General features: G+C 35.1%; 1 protein-coding gene across 1 annotated transcript; it reads left to right on the forward strand.

The window, feature by feature from the left end:
- Positions 1 to 1,291: 1,291 nt before the first annotated feature.
- On the forward strand, positions 1,292 to 1,786 carry LOC143584603 (uncharacterized). Its single transcript, XM_077066621.1, has one exon. It carries the CDS (start codon positions 1,292 to 1,294, stop codon positions 1,784 to 1,786), a length of 495 nt encoding a protein of 164 aa, XP_076922736.1.
- Positions 1,787 to 19,269: the final 17,483 nt, after the last annotated feature.

Consider the following 19,269-nt stretch of genomic DNA (forward strand, 5'->3'; position numbering starts at 1 on the left):
GAGCTTACCCTTCGAGCTCATGTGCGACGCTAGTGATTTTGCAGTCGGGGCTGTTTTAGGTCAGCGGAAGGACAAACACTTCCATCCTATCTATTACGCGAGTAAGACCCTCAATGATGCTCAGGAGAACTACACGACTACTGAGAAGGAGCTTCTAGTAGTGGTCTTTGCGTTTGACAAATTTCGTTCTTATCTCGTGTTGTCCAAAACCATCGTTTATACTGATCATGCGGCATTGCGATAACTGTTCACCAAGAAAGATGCCAAGCCTCGCCTGATACGATGGATTCTCTTGCTTTTCGAGTTCGATATTGAGATTAGAGATAAAAAGGGAGCGGAGAATGTAGCTGCGGATCACTTATCACGTCTGGAGGATCCGAAGAGAGAGGAGATTAGAGAGGATGCCATCGGGGATAGGTTTCCCCACGAGTCGTTGATGATGGTGAGAGTGAGGTTTGAGAGAGAGCCAGTTTTGTACGTGAGTGCTGAAGAGGAGGGTCTGCCATGGTTCTCCGATATTGCGAATTATCTGGCCGAATGAGTAGTGGTCAAAGGCATGAGTTATCAGCAGAGGAGGAAGTTTTTTGCAGACGCCAACCACTACATATGGGATGCGCCGTATTTGTTTCGTGTAGGCGCCGATCGAGTGTTGAGGAGGTGTATGAGTAGGGAAGAGGGCCGTGAAAATCTTAGGCACTGTCACGAGGGTTTAACCGGAGGACACCATGGTTCGTCTTCCACCGTTAGGAAAGTTCTAGATTCCGGATTTTATTGGCCATCGATTTTCAAAGACTCACACGAGTTTGTCAGACAGTGTGACGCATGTCAACGCACTGGTAACATCTCATCTCGCAATGAGATGCCCCAAAACCCCATTCAGGTTTGTGAGGTTTTCGACGTTTGGGGCATTGATTTCATGGGTCCGTTCCCTTCTTCTCGAGGTAATCGATACATTCTCGTGGCTATCGACTACATTTCTAAGTGGGTTGAGGCTCAGGCCTTGCCCACTAACGACGCCCGAGTTGTAGTGGGATTCTTGAAGAGGTTGTTCAGTCGGTTTGGTACTCCCAAGGCCTTGATCAGTGATAGGGGCACACATTTTTGTAATGCACAGATGGAGAAGGTGTTGGCACGATATGGGGTCACCCATCGATTGTCCACCGGTTATCATCCATAGACGAGCGGGCAAGTGGAGAATGCAAACCGAGGAGTGAAGCAAATTCTGGAGAAAACTGTCGGCAAGAACCAAAAGTTGGATGATGCACTTTGGGCTTTCCGCACAGTGTTTAAAATGCCTATTGGGACCATACCCTTTAGGATGGTTTACGGGAAAGCATGTCATCTGCCGGTTGAGTTAGAGCATAGAGCATATTTGGCGTTGAGAGCCGTTAATCTTGACCTGACCCAAGCTGCGAAAAATCGGTATCTCCAAATTCATGAGGTAGAGGAGCTGAGAGATAAGGCGTATGCGAGATCATGGAGTTATAAGGAGCGTACGAAGGCGTTGCACAATCGAAAGTTGAGGAAAGTGAAAGAGTTCAAGTGTGGGGATCGGGTGTTGGTTTATAATTCCCGTCTGAAGTTATTTTCAGGTAAGCTTAGATCGAGATGGGTTGGTCCGTATACGGTGAAGGCGACATTCCCGCACGGTGCAGTTGAGTTAGTTGATCATGAGGGGAGATCGTGGAAGGTTAACGGCCATAAGTTAAAACATTATATCGGTGGGCTGGCTGATTCAGTTGAGGAAGATGTATTTTTCCTCGACATCCCTACTTTGATTGCTTAATAGGGATAGACCTCGGGAAATACCCGAGTGTAGAGTTTGTATAATTTTTATTTGCTTTCTTTTATTTTTCTATTTTGAGTCAGTTTTAAGTTTTTAGAGTCTGTTTGATGTCTGCTTTGGGTGCTTTGAGACTTGTTTTGCAGGTTTGGATACTTTCGTTCGTACTCAATCTCCATTTGGACGGGGGCGTTCTGAGCTTATTTGATTGTAGAGGGTACCCAAAAGCTGCGGCCGCGAATGAAATGTTATACGGTCGCTTTATTGGAACATGACATACGCAAATCATTGCCATATTACCAGGGGAGTCTGTTCCATTTTCTTTGTTCTTTGTTTTTATTTTATTTTATTTCTGCTTTATTTTTGTCCTTTTCCTGTCTTCCATTGAGGACAATGCAAAATTTAAGTGTGGGGATGGGAAACTGACGTTTTTAGATTTTTATATAAAAAAAATTCAAAAAAAAAATTGATAAATAAAAAAAACGAAAAAAAAGTTATATAAAAAAACTTTTAAAACTAAAAAAATTGAAAAACTAAAAAAATGTCCCGTAAATTTATTTTGCGTATAATGGAAAATGATATTATTGTTTAAGGTTGATCTTTTAAAACTATTATTGTATATGAGATTAAATAACAGATAGCGCACTTAATTTGGGATGTGTCGGTAGGCCCAACTAGCTTTGATAGTCCTCTTTAGCAGTTTTTATATATCTAATAATTTGAAAAACGGTGAAACCGAATTTCGATGCTTAGAGAGGATTACCATAATCTAAAAACTTTGAGATGGTAAGACTTAGATGCACTCAAATCAGTACACCACCACATGTCCATCTTTTTACGAGCTTAGAAAATAGTTATATATTTAGGGTGATATAAAAAAAGAAAAAAAAATAGAAAAAAAAAAGAAAAAGAAAAAAAGAGTATGATTTGAAAGTTTATTTCCAAAAGTTGGTCCAAAAAAGCAAATGAAGTGAGAAAGTTATGTATTGTAAAATGCCAAAGAAGCATTCTCAAAGTTAGTAAAAGAGGCCAAAGATTCACATATTAGACGGGACTTAGAGTGTACGTGTTACCAAGGGGATAGTGACTCTGAGGATACACTATTGGGGCTCGAAGGTTCTTAGTCAATAAATATTTTTTTTAGGGAATTTATAGGACAAAGTCCAATAATATTTAAGAATAGCTCGTACGGCCTCCACATGACCATTCATCCATCAAATTTCACCGAGTGCATCTAATTAGTACCATCAACGAGTCCTTGGCTTATGGTGATTTGTCAAACCAGTCTGTTTTGACTCTAGTATTTCTAGCTCTCTTTGTCTGAGATAGGGTAGGTGTAGCCGTAGCTTTTGAACTTTAAAATGCTTAATGCGATTGGGGGTTTGAGAGGCTGGTGGCTGGGTTTAAGTGGACAACAATATCGGCAATCGCGGTTTTTGCGTTTATCTATGCTTAAAAGATAACCTATATGTTTTAAAGATCGATTTTGAATTATGATTCCATTGAATTATATATTTTTCGAGGACGAAAATTGTTTCCGTATGGGGATATTTGATGTGGTCCAAACTATATATAAATTATATAGATATCTCCTACACCATTGATAGTTTTTTGTTAGCTTTTGTTTATTATTACTCCTAATTGACTCATATTTGGATTGTTAATTTTTCATGACTAAAGGAGCTAAAATGGAACACTTTTACTAGATTTAAGATGAGCTCACTTAAAACAAGTTTTATACAAATTGATTTTTTATTTGAAGTTAACATAATTGAATAAATTTTTGTGATATGCTTCATAAAATATATAAAAGATCCATATTCAAATCTATTAATTTGAGTTTATATGTTATGGGTGATGTAGGCCACGTGAAGATACAAATCAAGTTCACATGAATACATTATTATACACACCAAATCTGGTTCTCATGCTACGAAACCCATTTTTATGGATAAAAAGAAAAAAAGTTTCATAAAGAATAAATATGAGAACACATGTTTCAGTATGTTAAATTCGTAATTGTATTGGGCCATGAGGACAAGAGTGTAGCCCAATCAGATGTTGTGGTGGGGAATAAACAAGCCCACAAGGGGTATTTGTTTTGTCGGCTTCAACACATAAAAAGGATCCCTTTTATTGAGACAACCTACAGCCGCACAAGAGGGTATGAACACAACATTATTATCATTATTTTTTGTTTATGTTATTGTTTGTTGGAGCAAGAAAAAAAAATGGAAGGGAAGCAATCAAGTGTTCATCAATTAGAGAGCGTCCGGGTTTCACATCTACTCATCTAAAGGCGGTTCTTTTGGTTTGATTTTATTATGAACTCCATTATTGAACTTATATATTTTATTGTTTTGAACATGATTATTGGCTAAACCTTTTAGTTATCTAGGCTTGTGATGATGTTTTGTTGACTGTTTTGGACTAGTCGGTTTTCGGGTTTTGTTTATGGGATTTTGATTAATTAAAAGTTTTGATTAGCTTTATTGGATGTGTCTCATGCGTATTTATTTTTAATTTGTGTCTAAATTAATGTTTCACATGTTACTTTATTGAATGTCATTTGATTATAGGTTGCATGTTAGGGTTGTTTACTGTGTGTTTGCAACTTGTTTATGGTTTATTGAGCTCATTTACCATAGAAACTGATTTTTGGCATATTGTTAGAAGTTTATATTCTTACTAGCTTAAATATCCAACAGGTGATAAGTTGTCGGGTTTGTCTGCCTTGTTAGGGATTTAGGTTAAATTATCTGACAGGAGGTTTGCCTATTTTGCCTTGATTTCACTGTTTACCCGTGTCCTATAAACTGTTCAAAACCACCCCGTGTACTTTGGTGCATTGAGATAGTGAAACCGACGGGTTAGCTGTTTTATAGGGTAATTAATCATAATTGGTGAACTGACAGGTGAACTAATAGGCCGGTGTTTTTACATGATCTCTAAGATTTCTTTTTTTGGTGACACATTGAGAGTGATTAAGGATCCATTAAGTTTCCTAGATTTTCATATCTTTAGATTCCCGGTTCCCATAACATTTTCCCGTAACCGATAAAAGCCCGAGTCGTCGCAATTCGGATTCCTTGCCTAGGTAACACTTTCTCATATTTGAATATACTAAAGTTTTTATTCGGTAATTTATTTTCTAGTTTACTTTAATTTAATTAAGTAACTAGTTTAATTAATTATTAGTTTTTAAAATTAAATAGATAAAAATCCAAAAATATATATTTTCTTAACTATTACTTTAAATTAGCTTTTAGAACTAGTCTTGTTAATTAAATAATGTCTCTAGGGTTCGATATTCCCGGTCTTCCCATAGCTATTCTACACCCGATAGGTTCACTTGCATTGCTAGTGGTTTGGTTTAGGGTATTCTAGGTTTTTATTACTCGTTGTGCTTGGTCATTATTTGTTAAATTTTTATATACCACTTCGTGCACATCAGTTAACCGAGTTCAGGTGAGTTTCTAGCCCTATTCCTTGTTATGTTTTCGGGGATGTGTGCATACTCGATGTGATAGTTAATACACTTACCTTAAGTGGTAAGTGTATGCCTTGTATGATTCATGTATGATGAACGCTTGACGGTGCGTGAACGATCTTCAGATATTGCATGTACCGCCAGGTGGTACTTTAAAGATACGATTGCTATATATGATGCACGAATGATGTGTGTATGTTTTATAGATAGTACGTGAACGATCTTCGGATATTGCACGTACTGCCAGGTTATAAATAAATATTTGAATATTATATGTAATGTAAGGATGATTGTTTGTCGATACGGAACGATCTTCGGATATTGCATGTATTGCCAAGAATAGTGATTGTCTCCTTATATGGATATTAAATAATAAATTATGTATAGAGTTCCCTCTACGGATAATATATAGAGTGTTCCTTTAATGGAAAGCATATTATTCCTTTAATGGAAAGCATAGTGTTCCTTCTATGGAAATATATAGGATGTTCCTTCTATGGAAATATATAGGATGTTCCTTCTATGGTAGTATATAGAGTGTCTTTCTATGAAGAATTTATACAGAGTGTCCTTCTATGGAAAATATGTAGCATGGGCATTAGCCATGATTCTTTTAATAGATATTATGTGACGTTCCTCTTATGGATATTTATACAAGGTTAAGATATGTATGTATGTATGATATGTGTACATATTGGATGTCACCTGATTAACTAGAACTCACTCAGCGTAGCTGACTTTTAGTATGCACGCAGGTAAATAGGTTTAACAAGCTAGCATGAGGATGGCACATGGCATGGCTTGAACGACTGGTGTCTGAAGATGGGAGAAATTATGTTTTAATAGGACGATTTATGTTATGGTTTTAAAGAAAATATTAAATGTTTTGTAACGAATGATCGAAGTTAATATTTCCACGAAAGTTTATTTAACTCTGATTTGTAGAACTGTGTTTATGAGTAAATCCAACGTCCAAAGTAGGGCTACCGGGAACGGGGCCTTACACTTCTTCCTACATACATATAATTTTTTCATTTCTAACTAACCTTCATTCTTAAACGTAATCCAGCATTCTAAATAGACAGAATAACAAAAGACGTCATTTATGTTTAAACGTTTTTTCACTAGACGTCCTTTAGCAAAAGAAATGGTAGAAAACATACGTAATGTTTCAAATCCCTATCACGTTACATTCTTCGGCACTAACCTCGTTAACTTTTCTTGTTAAATCCAATCATGTGCACCTCATTTGAGGGAAACTTTGTCTTTTTTTTTCTTTTGAGGGTTATTTCTATAATTAGCTTAGAATTTTGGTCTTTGAATAAACTAACATAAAACTCTTTTTATCCTTAATCTTCATCCCCCACTCTCATTCTTAACTCCTCCAGTGCACCACCGCACCCACTACATCTCACCACCGACCGCCCCTAATAACACGCCGCACTAACTGCATCCCACCACCATGGTCAGCCACCATCGTCACCTCCATCATTCTAACTATTGTCCTTTTATTCCTGAAACCGCCATCGAATCTTATAACCTCCAACACCACCACCTGAAAGGCAGAAACTGACACGTCCATCACCAACCCATTCCCCTCTTCTCCCCTACACCCTATCATCGAAGCCTAACTATACCAAAATTAAAACCCTGGATCTATGTTAGAACAAACCAAACTCCACCACAACTGAAACCCTATTTTGAATCAATGATAGTTAGTTGTCTTCTAGTTGTGATGCCGTGGTTGTAGGTTGAGGCGAAGCCGACTGTGGTTGTTGGGGGACGCGGATGTTGCTGAGGTTGCAGAGGGAGGCGGAGCCGACAGTGGTTGTAGGTGGAGGCGTAGCTTGCAATAACCCCAATTTTAGGGATCTAGGATTTCAAAATACGCATCACCCTCTCCTCAATTCTATACCCTGAAAACCCTAATCAAACTTCTTGTATTTGGGGAAGAAGATGAGGTGGTCGGTTGTGTGTGATTTGTGGAGAAAATTAGGGTAGTGGTGGTATGATGCGGCGACTGTGATGGTGTTGCCAGTGGTAGCTCCGGGTGGTGGTGGATATTATAGGGAGAGGAGAAGGAAGATAGGATGAGAGAGAGAGAGAGAGTTTATTATTTTTTTGTTAAAATATATTCTTTTTATTATAGTTTTAATTATTAAATAAATATAATATATTACAAAACTACCCTCACGTGCCTTGCACATAACTGGATTTAACAAGAAAAGTTATCGGGGTTAATTTCAAATGACATAAAGTGATAGGGATTGGAAACATAGTGTATGTTTTCCGCTATTTCTTTTGCTAAAGGACGTCTATTAAAAAAACGTTCAAACATAAATGACGTCTTTTGCTATTTTGTCTTTTAATTATGTATTATTTACTACTTTACCCTAGCATTTATCAAATCAAAATAAAAAAAGACAGAAAAAAATTAGTGTTTACTACTTTACCCTAGCATTCATCTGATAATAAAAAAAGGAAAAGAAAAGAAGATAAGAGAAAAAATATTGTTTGTCCTCTTTAATTTTTAAAATTAAATTAGTTCACATATAAACACATTAAAAAAGTCACTACTATAGAACTAAAAGTTGTTGGTTAACGTTGAAGGCATCAACCTCATCCACGTTAGCCACCACACCAAACACCCACCTCCTCAGCCTACGTCCTTACCGCATAACACCTATCGAGGGCGGTGTTCAACACCCCTTAACTTTCAAAAGTGATTACACACACAAAGTTTAGGCTAACAACCAGCAATTACTTAAAGTAAAAAAAAATCAAAAATAAAACAGACAATGAGAAGTTTAAAAGACACAAAAGCATAAGCGGCGATTTTTGTCATAAAGTCATCCGTTGTGGACAAGCCAGCGCTGGCGCAAGTGAAGCCGCGAGCCACCACACTCGCGAACACCACAATGGGGTGTTGTGCGTGGCGCCGCGAGCCAGCCACCGCCAACCCAGTGGCTTGGGCTAAAGTGAACGTTGGGCATGGAATGTTTTGGGAATTGCACTTTGACCTTTAGGATTTTCCTTTTTATTTTATTATATTTTTTTCTATAATTAACTATGTAAATACCACCCATCATACACTAAAATACCTACAAAAAAATAACCATCCGTTCTACTCATTCTCTCCAATACACCCAATTACAAACAAAAAATGCAATGGAATTCATTTTCTTTGTCCGACTCTTCGGAGGAAGACGACCTTATTTTTAAAGCCGAGAGAATAACAGTTAACCTGTTGGCAGAACGGTTTCAAGGACGACAAAGGCTTACAATACAACCACCTCTTCCTCATGATCAAGTGGCGCTAATAAAACTTTGGTACGTCACTATTTTAGCCCCGATCCCGCTTATGATGAAGAACATTTTAGGCGTTGTTTTCAAATGAGTAGACAACTATTCATGCGTTTATCAAATGATTTGTCGGAACGGTATCATTTTTTTCAACAAAGAGAAGATACAAGACGTAGACCGAGTTGCACGATTGTCACACCCCTACCAAAGGCGCCGGAACATGCCGGGGTGCAACGGATTTCTCAAGAACACTATGACACTATTAAGTGACAATATTTAATCAACTAATTAATTTCATAAATCAATAACAACACATCTTGTTCGTACAAAACAAATTGAATACAAGTAAACAAATATATAATGTTTCTTCGACTAATTACTTAATGGTCTCAAAACAAGCTATCTTCGTTCAAGCAATTATCAAACCTGTAACATTGCATAAAATAAACTTTGTCAACACGAATATTGGTGAGCAATTTTCATAGATTGTGAGTATTATAAATATAGAATGAAATCCACAAACTCGTATATGGAACAATAAATAATAGCAACAATTTAGATATGCAAATAGTAAATAGTCTAAGACACCTTTTTATATGGTAAAAACCAAATATACTCGGAAAATAGTTGCCCTATGCTACTAGCAATTAAGCTAAAGTAGTTAGGGGAGCGTATGATCATACTTAATAGTTTCATAGAGGCCAATACGCTTAAAGCAATAACATATAGCATAAAATCATGTAAAGTATATAACACCAAATCGAGCATTTATTCAAGTAACATATACTAAAGTGTTTGTGGTTTGTGACACAAGTACAAATCATTTGAATCTGAATAAGTATGCAATGCCACCCCCAAAACATAAGATGGAAAACGAGGGATGAAAAAGTACTCACATGAAATAAATAACTTGAAGGGTTGTTTGTGATAACCCGGGATAATAAGTTCAACGAGTGAGGTTTAGGTTAAAAGAGTTTCGGTTTAGAAGATGGTATTGAAAGACTTTAAAGTAAAATAATATGGCAACTTAAATAATTAATTAAAGTTTGAGGTTTAAAACGTTAATATTTAAGAACTTGAAGTAACGGTTTTTGAAAAGTAAGTTTGCTCGAAATCACGTCTCGGTATTCTACTCATTAGTTTTACTTGACCTTTGTTAAGTAAATATGGGGGAGGGGGATTGTTTTAATGCAATAGTGCACGACCCCTTGTTAGATATACCAAAACAGGATTTTAACGAGTGTTCGGTTAGTCGGTTCGGGTCTTGATAAATAGTCAAGTCTGAACCCGACATTCCAAAGTGATAAGTATCATGAGATAAATGATTTAAAACAAAGACTTAACTAATGTTAGAAGTTCTATTAAAGGAGAAACTCTAAACATCATCGCTAAGCGAGTGTTCGGTTTTATTAGTCCAAGCATGTTATAAGATCAAGTTGGATCCGACATACCAAGTACTTTAAGAAAACATCTATATTTAGTTTGTAAAAGATCTCAAAGAAATTATGAGGTTCGGTTTGTTTGGTTTAGTTGGTCCAAGACTTGATATATGACCAAGTTTGGGTCCAACAAATCCATACAAAAGTAACAAATACAAAAGTGTAAATAAAAGAACTTAAACACTTAAATATTTCATACAACATGTTTTAAAACAATTAAATAACGAGTTAAATGAGAGTTCGGTTTCGGTTCGGTCCTTGACTCGGAATGAAACCAAGGATGGTTGCCACATACCCAATACCATGGAATTCATCAAGTAACTTTAGAAATTATAATACACAAATCTTACATGTAACATATTATTAAATCATTTTAAATATATAAAGCATTTAAACGAGAGTTCGGTCTTTGATGTGTGTCTAACGAATGCTCTTTCTATGGAACTCACAACTAAGCTTTAAATTTTAAAACTAAACTCCTAATGAATCCACACACAACCGGCAAGTTTAACTATCACAAGTAGTATAGACCTAAGAAGTCCGAGTATCGAACACAAGGACACGTGAAAACGCCTTTGATCACTAAACCCTAGACAAGACCTTCCTAAGAATAATATTTTTTAAATTGATTTTTGATAATTAAACTACTTGACTTAAATTGCTTTAACTAAATTAAATAACTTAACTTAAATTAACTTGACAAAACACTTGATGAAACTTAGAAGCTTAACTAACAATGGAGAAAACGTCTACCTAGGTAAGAATCATATTGACGGTCTAACAAGCTACTGGATTTAATGATCTCACGACATCTGTATCTAAGGATGACACAACTAAGGTTAGCTCAAGAAAGCTATATCACCTCTCGGTTTCACTAACAAACCCTAACTTATACTTAATTGATTTTAAAAAACAAACCGGGAAATGAATGCTAAGGTGTTCTAATGTCGACTCTCCTCTCGGTCTCACCGACACACGACCCTAATGGAAACGAATACTATGCAACCAAGGATAGAGGAACAATTTGGTTTAACTCAAATTAGACCAACTAATCGCTCACAAGCCCAAACCCGACAAGAACCGAACCCGCTCTCGTGCAATCCAAATCCTAACAAGTAAAAGCAATGAGAAGACTTTACTTCCTATCACCTCTTGGTCTCTAAGAATGTGTTTACCCGCTGAATTCAATAAATTAACAATCCCAATAACACCCTACGGTTGATCCTACCGCAATCAAACTCTAAACACAAAGTAAAGAATTGAACATACAACTATCAATCAAAACTAATTCAATTAATCAAAGTATGAGATTATGAGATAAAACCAATAAAATCACAGCCACTAAACACAACCTAATTCATCATTAAACCAAACTTTCAATATTAATTCATGTCATATTGATCAAACAATCCAATTAACTTGCTAAAACCTAACAATAATCATCAAACCTATGTAGAACTAACAAAGTTTAGCTACTTATAAATTTTGGACAGCAGCTATAACTCAATGTAAACATCATATTAATCACCATAAACATAATTAAAATCATTCAACAATCAATGATAATCAATAACAACTCAAACCTAACTCAATTGTCAAACAATTTAACTTTAAAGATCAAAATCACAAGAGTTATAAACACTAACAAGAACACAAAGTTTATGGATGTTATACACTTGTTTGGGGCTGAGATTAATGATGAGAAACGACACTAGCTGCTTTCACGAGTCGTCTTTAGCTTACTTCTTCTTCCCTTGGCTCAAGAATTGCAAAAAACGAATTTATCCTCTTGAATGGGGTCTTTTAGGGTTCTTTTTTTCTAGCTGGCTGCTGATTTCGGGATTGATAAAGGGGGGTTAGGGTTTTTTTCTCCTTTGATATTTTATAAATAACAAGTATGTAAGGATTTCCCCTAGTGGGCTTGGGTGGGGCATGGAGTTTGGTCTTAAAAAGCTGATCATAAAGGCATTTTTCGTCTTCTAAAACCCGGTCATTTTCTCTTTAAAATCCGCAACCTATGAAAGATAATAAACTTTGTAAGATTATGTTAAAACAAACCAAAATCATTCTTTATTAGATAATTAAGCAATTAAAAAGATGATAAAAGGTGTGGAAACCAAGTGTGTTTTACAACACATCAGTCTTGGTTCGGTCCTTGACTAGGAATAAGACCGGGGATGGTTACCACATACCCAATACCATGGAACTCATTAGAATAAACTTAGAAATGATAATACTCAAGCCTTACATTCAACATGTTAAAAATAAAGTATTTAAACAAAAGTTCGGTTTTGGTTCGGTTCTTGACTCGGGATGAAACCGAAGATTGTAACCACATACCTAAATACCATTGAACTATTAAAATGATTTGGAAACTAAAATAATTAAGAACTAAACAATATTAACAAGCTTAAACAAAATTAAAGCATAAATTAAAGTGTTTAACAAGGATTGCAATAATCCTCCATGTAGCCTTGCCTTATAAGCATTTCACCTCAACCGACCATAATCGGAGGAGTGAAATCCGAAGGAAACAAGGGGTAAATATTATATATATGTTGTAATAACAATCTTTAATTATATGGAGTTAGTTAGAAACAAAGAATGGTTCTTGTTTGACTCTTAGAAGTCAAACAAGAAAGAACTTGAAGGTTGAAGCTTAGAACTTTGTTGAGAGTGTTTGGAGTGTATGAGTAGGTTGGAATGAGAGGTGTGACTTTGTTTTATGAAGGATAAGGTGTTAGAGTTATCCATTGAGTTACTTTAGAGATTTCCAAGCTTTCTTATTGGTTTAAAGGGTCAACAAGTGATAATATCAACAAAAAAACGAATTTGGTTGCTGCAGGGCTCCTTAGCGCGGAGCTAAGGTCTCTGCCCTTGACCTTAGCGCGGAGCTAAGGTCGCGGAGGGAAAAATATGATTTTTAACTTTGGCAGTTTTAGTCCCTGAAGTTCATTTTGAGCGTTTTAGAGGCATTTTAAGGGTTGTAAAAGATGTTTTGAGATCTGACAACCATAAAACAAATATGTAACATAAAATTCATCATTTTTATATTATTTAAAGGTTCGGGATACAAAACGGGTCGGTTTTCCTTATAAAAGAAAATACAAGATGACCCGAAATTGACGAACGTCACAGTATCCCCAACTTTTTGGAAATTTCGTCTCGAAATTAAAATAAGCTAACGAAAAAGAAGAATACTGCCATCGGTTTCGTTTGAAAAGAAGAAAATGTACTAGAAGTTTATAAGTAAAAAGAATAACATCAATCCTTAAATGACCCGAAAAACGCCATAAATGTGAACATACTAAGGACACTTATATATAGGATGTACCAGCGGCGTATCCACGATGTCCTTATTAAATCACATTCATATCGTTGTTCGAAATCATGTTTGGTTATGAGTTATTACACACAAATGCACTTACTATGGCTTCCATACGAGGATTTCGATAATTAAGTTTGCACCCATAATTATCTAGGTCGTCGTTTGGTCCCCATGGTTCATTTCATTGTGTGGTTTTCAATAGACGTTTTTTTAAGGAGAATTTTGCAAATCTTAATTATCCGATTAATTAACTATAGATGATCCTGTAAGCTATAGTAAGGTGTGAATCGAAGTCGGAAGTTATCAAAAGGAATATGGAGGTCTAACATTGAGGTACTAAATGAGGCATGATAAATCAAAACACGTGAAAATGAGAATTTGATGAGTACAAACTTGAGGTTAAATAATCATTTATGAGTATGATTGCGTGAAATGTGATAACATGAGAATGAGGTGAGTTCTATGGGGTGACGTAAGCATGTATCAAACACAAAATCACAATAAAAATATTGGTTAACTTGGCAAAATCATTGAAGAAATGTAATAAAATGTGAACACGACTTCTATTGTGAAACCATTTACAAAATCATGATTATAGTAATGGTTTTCAATAGCACCAAAACTTGCGGACATCCACACATAGGCCGTTGATTGAGTAAATGAAATGATGTGGAAAAATACATAGAATTGTGTTTTTCTTGAAAATCATAATACTCAAACATGAACAACATAGTCATGAAAATATCGTTTAAAATGCAAACGAAATTTTTAGCGAAAATGAGGTTTTGAAAGTAGTACACAAATTGTTATTGAATAATTTGGATTCGGTCATGAATAATCAAAACACAAAATGAAGTCTCATGTGCATAAAATTACCCTCGAAACATCTCATCAATTGAAAAGAAAATCGTAATAACATTGAGACTCGGAGTAATGACGAAATATGTAAATCGCGTATCATATACTCTTTTGAAAATATAAAAATAAAATCGAAAATGAAATCTCAAGTAAAGTCGTTCTATCGTTTACAAAATAATGTATATAATAACAAAGCATCGCGGTAACGCGTAGTTAGAGAAACATCTAAATTTCTATCAAACGAAAATCTTGTAAGTTAAATTGTTAAAGGAATTTTGCATACGTAAACTGTTGTGATTATAATAAATCATGAAAGAAAAGATGCTTGCTATAATAAGAAGTATTAATTCACATCAACCGTTATTGAACAAAATTTATGTTACAATATCTAGTGTATGAAGCATTTATGAATGTGTCCTAAAAAGGATTTGTAAAAGCCATGATCATTGAGTTTATGCAAAATAATGAAAGTTGTAATTTGTTATTGAATAAATATCGAATTCAACATTCAAAATGAAACCTCGTATTTATAAAGTTATTATGGGATTATCACCTTAGGTGACAATATTTATAATCTTGAAAACACGTATATAATTGTTTAATAATCTTTGAAAACAAATCCTCATAATAGAATTTAGTTGTCATGACAATATTATATTCTACAAAGATGATTTATAAAATATGAGCATAATACGTAAATCGTTATTCCTGAAATAGTTTATAATTAAAAAAATGAATATTTGAGCATATGATATCGTTATAAATACACTATTTGTATGTATATAAAACATTTAAGGGAGAAATGTAGCTTGCGTGTGTATGGAGAGGATTTTGGTTTCGAATGGTGAATGGTTTAGAAATTTGGTGAAGAGTGAGTGTGTTTCGGGTGTCTTGTGTAGTTGGGTTTTCTTGAGTTGGATTGATGGGGTTTGTTGAGTTTAGGTTGTTTGAGTGGGTTAGGCTTAGATAACTTGTGTGAGTAGTGGTTAGGCTATTGGGATGAGGTTTGCTTATTTGAGTTCGGGTTAAGTTGATAAGTTGGATAAGTCGACCTTGCCTAGTTTGGGTTGAGATTCGGTTTATGCATGTATTTTGCTAGGAGTGTTTGGGTTATTATTTGATATCGAACTCTAAGGTTGGATGGTAGTGGTGTGACGACATGGTTGGTGATTTGACATAGCATGTGTTGAAAGATTGAGCTATAGGTTTATAAATTTTGGTTTGTATGTGTTAAAGGTATTAGTTGGTATGTTTTTCGGTGTTTTCGAAGTATTCGGATAATGGGTTTGATAGGTTTTCCTAGGGTAGAATCGTCGGTATTTAAGGCCTTTTTGTTGGGTGGTTTTGTACATCTTGGATTTGCATGAGGTTTGAGTTGATGAGGGCATAACTTTGGTATGTTAGGTTTCGTTTTTTTTTTTTTGGGAAATATTTGATTGTGTGGGAAACCTTTGAAGTGGAAGGATGGGGTTGTTTGAGGTGATAGTTTGAGATTGATTACGGGTGTTTAGAAACTTGCGGTTACGTTTAAAGAAATTTTGACCAATAATAAGTTTTAAATGGAAAATATCATAATTTATAAATAATGGTTGAAATATTCGTGAAACCTTTACTAATAAAATCACAAGTTAAAATTTTGCACGAAAACGGAACTTTCGTGAACCACCACCACTGATTGTTCACGTTTTAGCAAATTCACGTTCGTGAAAAGGTTGATATAATAGTTAGAAAAAGTTATTTAAGAGGTTCCTACAAATGTTTGAAACGTAAAGTTTTTATAAAAATATTGAGATTCAAGTTTGTGAATCACAACAATTTCTTTTCTAAAAATTTTCCACTAAAACGAGGGTGGTTACGATACGTCTGGTAGGGCTTAAGTTGTAAAATAATTTACGAGAAAATTTGAAATAAACCAACCCGCGTAGCGTAAATCGTTCTTGAAATGCTTAAATTTAAAAAGCGGAAAACATCATGGGAAACTAAGATAATAAGGATTGTATTTTTGAAGTTTATTGAAAAAAAAGTCTATTGTCATGAGGAAGCAAAATAAATTTTTATAATGATCAAAATAAAATTTTGCTTATGAGGAAATTAAAATAAGTGAATTGAACGTCGAAATTTATTATAAGGTATCAATATGAATGATGAAAGTTGTTTTGGGAATAAAAATTCGTGTAATGAAGATTTTTTTACCATGTTCGTTATTTAATATCGTGTAAGTAAAAATATCATGGTAAGTTAAAATGACCGGCATTGTGAATCGAAAATTTGAAGTAAATGATTTTTGTCCTTAAAATATAATTTCTATGAGGTTTCGCATGAGGATTTCAAGATATTTACAAGCTATAAATTTATGAATTTCTTGAAAAGTCAAAGCAAAACTATCATAAGAAATTTAAAACGAGTTGAATCGTATAATGCAAATTTTATTTGTTAAAACTTATAATGAACCAAAAAAAAATTTCATAATGAAAGTTTTTATGAGAATAAATTTGGGTAATGAAAATTCTACCATGTGTATTATATAATATGGTGTAATTAAAATGTCATGAGAAATTTAAATAATCAATATTGTGAAATGATAGTTCAAAATAACGGGATTGTTATAAAATTAAAATTTTTATGAAATCTTTCATGAGGACTTTAGAGACAATTTAAAATTTATATAATGGGAGTTTACTTGAAAAATCAAAGTAAAACTTATCATAAAATCTTTAACACGATGAAATTCATATGATAAAAATTTTGTTTATAAAAAGTCTTAATGAACAAAGATGGCATATTGAAAGTCATTAGGGGTAATTCGAAATATATTAAATTAAATTGAAGAAAAGTCACAATAGACGAAATCTTGTAATGAAAATAGTGGTATGAAATCAAAATGAAAAAAAATAATTTTACTATGTGAAATCAAAACATATGAGAATTAATCATAACGGAAAAATAAAATTATATAAATGAGAATTTTGTGATTGAGGATAAATAGAAGGAAAATTTATTTAAATCCTTGAAACTTGTAAATAATTCTTCATATTTAAAAGGCAGAAAAGTCGTGCATGAATCACCATGACTTGTAACATCCTAAAATGATTCTAGTATTAAATAAAGAAAGTTGCGTTTAGTTATCGAGTGTTAATAATTAATTTATGCTAAATAAATAAAAGATCATGGATTGGGAATAAATAATATGGATTAAAGGGTAATGGGCTTTAGGTCCATGGGCCTTGGGGAATATAAATATCCTCCTAAACCACCATAAAACCCTAAACCTCATTTCATTCCATCTTAATCTCTACACACTCCAAACACACACACACCATACGCGGCCGAGCGAGAGAGAGGTGAAATCTGAGCAAGAAAACGTGATTCAAGATTTATACAAGATCCAAAGTTCATAAGCTAGCTAACCGAGAACAAAACGAAAACATAAAGGTATGATTTCGATCTTAAAGTTCATATTTTAATAGACGGTTAGCCATGAAACTTGAAACTATAATAGATCGGGTCTAAACGAAACGTAAAGTAACGAACTTGATGCTAGGACGAATCCAATGAACCCATAAACAGATACGGTTCGTATAGGATAAACCGTAAATCTTGTATTGAACGTTTTTGAACTTAAAGGTCCAAACTTTACGTGTTTTCGGGTCAAACCTTATCCAAAAACAACCATAGGAATGATCGCGGGTTAGTCAAATACCATACCCATGGATTTCTCGGTAAAACGATGATGATTTTGGGGATTAAGGATGAACAGCGGCGGCTGCTGCACAACTTCGCCTACAAGCGAACTTCGCCTGCAAGCAAGTTCGCCTAACTGATAACTTCGCCTAAGGCCAAGTTCGCCTAACTGATAACTTCGCCTGGTGATAAGTTCGCCCATGATAACTTAGCCCGGCATATGTTCGCCTAGGGTTAACTTCGCCGATCACTAACTTCGCCTATGCTTAAGTTCGCCTAATGTTAAGTTCGCTTATTGTTAAGTTCGCTTAATGATAAGTTCGCTGGGATTAGCAAATTAGAAATTAAATTAAAAACCTAATGAAAAATGTGTTAAGACAGTTAATGGAAATAAAATTTTTCCAAGCTGACCTGGCAGCTCGACCCCAGCCAGGGGCTCTGCCCCTTGGACCCTACTAGGGGCTACCGCCCCTAGACCCCGCTGCCAGGGGCGCTGCCCCCGGACCCCCGTTCGTTGTGGGTTATATAAAGATAGAAATACAATGTGAGTAGTAGTAGTTAATTGATACGTGTTAATATTATACAGTTAGCCGTGCACAGCTCAAGAAGGGAATAACAATTAACGGAGAGCGTAACAGGATTCAGGTGAGTTTCTAGCCCCATTTATGTGTTATGTTTTCGGGGCTGTGTGCATACTCAATATGTTTGTTAATACGCTTATCCTAAGAGATAAGTGTATGCCTTATGTGAATAATGTGAAATGTATGAATGATTGCTTGATGGTACGTGAACGATCTTCGGATATTGCACGTACTGTCAGGTTGTAACGCTATGTATAAGGTAAGTATGATATGTATGCTTATGTGTATGAATGTGATAAAGTTAATAAAAGAAGGAAAGGATGGTTGTATGGTTGTATGGTTATGAAGAGGGTACCGGGCCCTAATAATACTCGAGGTATGATGTATGGTTGTATGGTAACGAAGAGGGAATCGAACCCTACTAATATTCGAGAACTAGGGAACCAAACCCTACTAAAATTCGAGGAAAGAGGGTACCGAGCCCTAATAATACTCGAGGAAGGAGGGTACCGAGCCCTAATAATACTCGAAGAAGGAGGGTACCGAGCCCTAATAATACTCAAGGAATGTAGGGCGTAATGCTCTTTATAACGTAATATATGAAAGCAAGTTAATACAAAAGAAAGTATGAAAGTATGAAAGTATGAAAGTATGAATGAAGGAATATAAGTTTGTGTGTATTGTATAATGTATGATTAACTAGAACTCACTCAGCGTAGCTGACTTTTAGTATGCACGCAGGTGAGTAGGATGAGGCAGCTCGCTTGAGGAGACACGTGGCACTGAATAAGAGGCTGGCATCGGAA

The sequence above is a fragment of the Bidens hawaiensis genome, unplaced genomic scaffold (genome assembly GCF_021521415.1).
Source record: "Bidens hawaiensis isolate Kalapana, Puna unplaced genomic scaffold, B.hawaiensis_p1.1 tig00033194_1, whole genome shotgun sequence".
Classification (NCBI taxonomy): Eukaryota; Viridiplantae; Streptophyta; class Magnoliopsida; order Asterales; family Asteraceae; genus Bidens; species Bidens hawaiensis.

Excerpts from the sequence above, each read along its gene's own strand:
- LOC143584603 (XM_077066621.1), top strand. The coding sequence starts at position 1,292 with ATGCCTATTGGGACCATACCCTTTAGGATGGTTTACGGGAAAGCATGT.